General features: G+C 34.2%; 1 protein-coding gene across 1 annotated transcript; it reads left to right on the top strand.

Annotated features, from left to right (window-relative positions):
- Positions 1-2,126: 2,126 nt before the first annotated feature.
- Positions 2,127-2,615, top strand: LOC111783987 (RING-H2 finger protein ATL64-like). Its single transcript, XM_023664806.1, has one exon. The coding sequence runs from the start codon at positions 2,127-2,129 to the stop codon at positions 2,613-2,615; it is 489 nt and encodes a 162-aa protein (XP_023520574.1).
- The last annotated feature ends 2,385 nt before the right edge of the window (positions 2,616-5,000 follow it).

Here is a 5,000-nt window from a genome sequence, read left to right on the forward strand (position 1 = left end):
CAAAATCCGAAAAAATCAATAACAAAGTTAATGCTCAAAACTAAAATACTTTAAAAAATCAATTCTCCAAATTAATTTTTTTTTTTTTCATATTTAACGTTGAGCTGTAGAAAATAATTGGGACCTTTTAAGAACTATTAAATTCGACTTTTGATCTCGTGATTTTTAATGAGTCGTCGATTTTACGGGAGAAAAATTGGTAAACCATCTACATAACCTTACGGTTTCATCCTCTCAAACCATCCAAGTATTTCCGCTTATGCTCAGCATCACAAAAAACCGAAAAACTTGAGTGCATAAGGTTGTGGTTAGAAGCTCAACGAAAAATGAACAAATCTCTGTATTAGGATGTCGAAGGTTAGAGGGCAAATATACAAATGTCTCGCGTGGGTTGTTGATGTTATTTAGGTTTCGTATGTGTGGTCAAAAAATAAAAGGCTGTCGGAGACATGCGCGTGATTGTTGGAGGAACCGATTTGCAAAGAGAGAAAAGTTCGAAAATTTTGGAAAATGAGTCATGAAGACGAAGTTTACGAGTTAAATTTCGAGTGACCCAGAAATCAATTGAAATTCGACGATGGTTCAAAAGTCCATTTACGTGCACAACATAGACGTGTTTTAAAACCTTGAGGATAAGTACACTAGGGAAAGCCCAACAAACCCAAGAAATCCAACAATTGACAATATCTACTAGCAGTGTGGACTCCAAGAAGGACAATATAAGTCCAACAATGACAATATCTACTAGCAGCAGACTCCAAAAGGACAATATAAGCCCAACAATGACAATATCTACTAGCGGTGGGCTCCAACAAGGACAATATAAGCCCAACAATGACAATATCTACTAGCGGTGGGCTCCAACAAGGACAATATAAGCCCAACAATGACAATATCTACTAGCGGTGGGCTCCAACAAGGACAATATAAGCCCAACAATGACAATATCTACTAGCGGTGGGCTCCAACAAGGACAATATAAGCCCAACAATGACAATATCTACTAGCGGTGGGCTCCAACAAGGACAATATAAGCCCAACAATGACAATATCTACTAGCGGTGGGCTCCAACAAGGACAATATAAGCCCAACAATGACAATATCTACTAGCGGTGGGCTCCAACAAGGACAATATAAGCCCAACAATGACAATATCTACTAGCGGTGGGCTCCAACAAGGACAATATAAGCCCAACAATGACAATATCTACTAGCGGTGGGCTCCAACAAGGACAATATAAGCCCAACAATGACAATATCTACTAGCACTAGGCTCTAACAAAGACAATATAAGCCCAACAATGACAATACCTACCAGTAGTGGGCTTCAACAAGAACAATATAAGCCCAACAATGACAATATCTACTAGCACTTGGCTCTAACAAAGACAATATAAGCCCAACAATGACAATATTTACTAGCAGTGGACTTCAATAGGGACAATATTTGACAATATTTATCAGCAGTGGGCTCCAACAAGGACAATATAAGCCCGACAAGGACAATATAAGCCCAACAATAACAATATTTATTAGCAGTGGGCTCCAACAAGGACAATATAAGCCCAACAATGACAATATTTATTAGTAGTGGGCTCCAACAAACAATGACAATATTTATTAGTAGTGGGCTCCAACAAGGACAATATAAGCCCAACAATGACAATATTTATTAGCAGTGGGCTCCAACAAGGACAATATAAGCCCGACAATGACCATATTTATTAGCAGTGGGCTCCCACAAGGACAATATAAGCCCAACAATGACAATATTTATTAGCAGTGGGCTCCAACAAGGACAATATAAGCCCAACAATGATAATATTTATTAGAAGTGGGCTCCAACAAGGACAATATAAGCCCAACAATAACATTATCTACTCGCAGTGCGCTTGAGATGTACCGCCACAAATTTCAAATTTCAAAGTAGATAAAATCCTATCTTATCTTAAACCATAAATTATCAAAAATTATTTGTGCAAATTAATACGCCAATTCCAAATCCTAAAAGGATTTGAAATTGGGAGATAATTATATATATATATATATATAACAATTAAATCAATCAATCCATGTTCTTCTATCTCGGCCGATTTCAGCAACATTCCTAAATCCGACGGCATCTATGAGTCCCAATATGTCCCACGAGCTGATGGGTCTCATAGTATTGAGCGCCATTGCTATCATTGTGTTCTTGCCGATCTTCATGTTTCGTTGCTATCACAACCGCTTCATGCAAAATCAAACTAGAGCCCTCGATGTTGAGCAACCAAACCATGCAACGCGACTCTTCGCTCGTTTTCGGGCCGAGGTTATGCGGCGACAGTCATCGATAGCAACAACACCTCCTCGACCGAACACCGCGGAGGAAGAAGCCGCCTCCATTGTCACGAAGGTCGCTTACAAAGACATCAAGACGACGGAGGAAGCCGATTCCGATGACTGTTGCGCCATTTGCATTGAAGGGTTTGAAGAGGATGAGATTTGCGGAGTTCTTGATCGTTGTGGTCATTGTTTCCATAAGATTTGTATCGATCAGTGGTTGGGGATCAAGAGTCGTTGCCCTCTGTGTCGCTGTTTGGTTCGTGTTGTATCGGAGAATAATAATTCGTAATTGGTTAAACCCTAGTTATCATTCTAAAAGTTGATGGTTGGATGAAGAATTATGACCAAACAAGGATCAAATTACTTACTTCTCGAGCAAGAGTTCCACGATCCCGATCAGAAACTTGTTGAAAGTAGAGGCATCCAAACTAGACGCAGAAAAGGGATAGTTAGTGTTTCTAAAAAATGGCGGTTTCTTATGATGACCTAGAAGAAGAAAGAAGCTCATTTATCGAGGTTCGGGAGAGAAGCAAATTTACCTTATTCAAGAAGTGATTTTTTTTTAGTGCTTGTTTTACCGAGTTCATCTGTCCAAGAGCATATCAAAAGGAATTTACTACTATATTTTTTTATTGAATAAAATATTTACTACGATTAGTTTGGATATTCGGGAATAAAAATTTCTATGATTTCTATGAATTGATTTACCTAAAATTAATTTGGTTCATAACTGACTCAAATTTATTATTATTTTATAATTTATATACGTATATTTATTTTAATTTTATTTGATTTCATAATTCTTTTCAAATTATTTTTTTTTTCTAAACAAATAAAAAAATATTTTGAGGGTAATTTTTTAAAATGTATTTTAAAATTGAGCAGTAAATCGTAATTTAATGTTTGAAAATAAATAAATTGATATTTGATTTATTCACTATTTATTTTTTTAAAATTAAAATTTGATAAATGACTCGACCATCCCAACATACTTTATCCAAATATCTCCCTTAAATTTATGGATTTGGATTTGATTCTAATTTGGTTTCAATTTCAAAATTTTCCATTTATTATTCTTTTAAAAAAATGAGTTACTCCAATATAAATTTTTTATTTATTTTTTTAATATAGTAAAAAATTATATATAATATATATGTATATATAGATGGGAAGTTCCTAAGAATCCCTTTCCATTTAGAGCGAATCCTCACAGTGCCCCGACCTCACAAGTAACATAGACGTCTCTAGTTTGATGTGGAGCGGAAGATGAAGAGACCATCTTTCACGATGGAACCCCTCAAAGACATCAACGGACCCACGGAGGTTTGTGAAGTCAAGGCCAATTTGGGCCAACTTGGTCCGTGTCCTTGGCTTCTACGGGTGCAACTCTTCTGGGAAGAATTTTTGCCCCTTTTGTTCTATAGGCTAAGTATATATGAATGTATCGTTGTTATCGTGAGTAAAAATATATTTTTTAAAATTACTCATAAATTCAAGTTGGTTCATTTCAACTCAATTTAGTTTCAAGGGAACTCGAGAACCAACCAAATCTAATCAAAATAAGTTTATAATTTAAAGTTGAGTTGATCGAGTTTTTTGAACACCTTGGCCATTCTTATATTAGGTGAAATTGGTAGTTTTTATGATTGAGCCACCGAAAAGAATAATTCCATTAAATATTTATTATCAATATTATTTTTTTTAATTTTTTTTTAATTTTTTTAATTATTATTTGTTTCTTATTAAATATTTTTTATCTTTCATTTTTTTTCCCACCAACTTTTATATGAACGAAGTCCCATAGGTTAAGAAAGGAATATTTATGAAATCACTCCAACATTAAAGCAAGGAATCTTCCTTTAATTTTTATTTCTTATTCTAATTTTTTTAAAATTTTAACCTAATTTTTATTTAATCTTAATCGAATCTGCTCACTTATATATATTTTTAATTAAAAAATTCTAAATTTTTAAATGTGTTATCAATTTTGTGGAGTTTTAAACTTTAAAATTTTAAATAAAATTTTCAATTTTTTAATTTTGTGTCTGAGGCAAAAAAAAATTTATTTAACACAAAATTAAAAATTTTAAGATATTTTGTAAAATTTAAGAATTAAATAAATACTTAAAAGATTAGTAGTTACTCGCAAGGAAAGCCTCTTTCTTTCTTTCTTTCTCAGATTCCGGGCATAAAAGGAATGCCTCTTTCTCCGATTCCGAGACGTCCCTACAAGAATTATATTATTTATTCTTGTCCTACCTTAATTTCTAGTCTCGATCGGAACTGATTTTTTTCAATTAGTTAAATGGAGTCATAAACGAGGAACATATTATTTGTTCTTGTCCTAGCTCAATCTCTCGTCTCGACCTGAGTTGATTTTTCCTAATCAGCTAAATGAGGACAGAGACGAGGATAATATTATTTGTTCTTATCCTAGCTCAATTTCTCATCTCGACTCGAACTGATTGTTTCCCATAAGCTAAGGGTCAGAGACAAGAATCATATTATTTGTTCTTATCCTAACTCAATTTCTCATCTCGACCCGAGTTAATTTTTCTCAATTAGCTAAATGGGATCAGAGACGAAAGCTATATTATTTGTTCTTGTCCTCACTCAATTTCACGTCTCGACCCGATCCCCCAAAAAATAAATAGAGAATTTCGTAGAGGATTGA

This window comes from Cucurbita pepo, unplaced genomic scaffold (genome assembly GCF_002806865.2).
Source record: "Cucurbita pepo subsp. pepo cultivar mu-cu-16 unplaced genomic scaffold, ASM280686v2 Cp4.1_scaffold000136, whole genome shotgun sequence".
Lineage (NCBI taxonomy): Eukaryota > Viridiplantae > Streptophyta > Magnoliopsida > Cucurbitales > Cucurbitaceae > Cucurbita > Cucurbita pepo.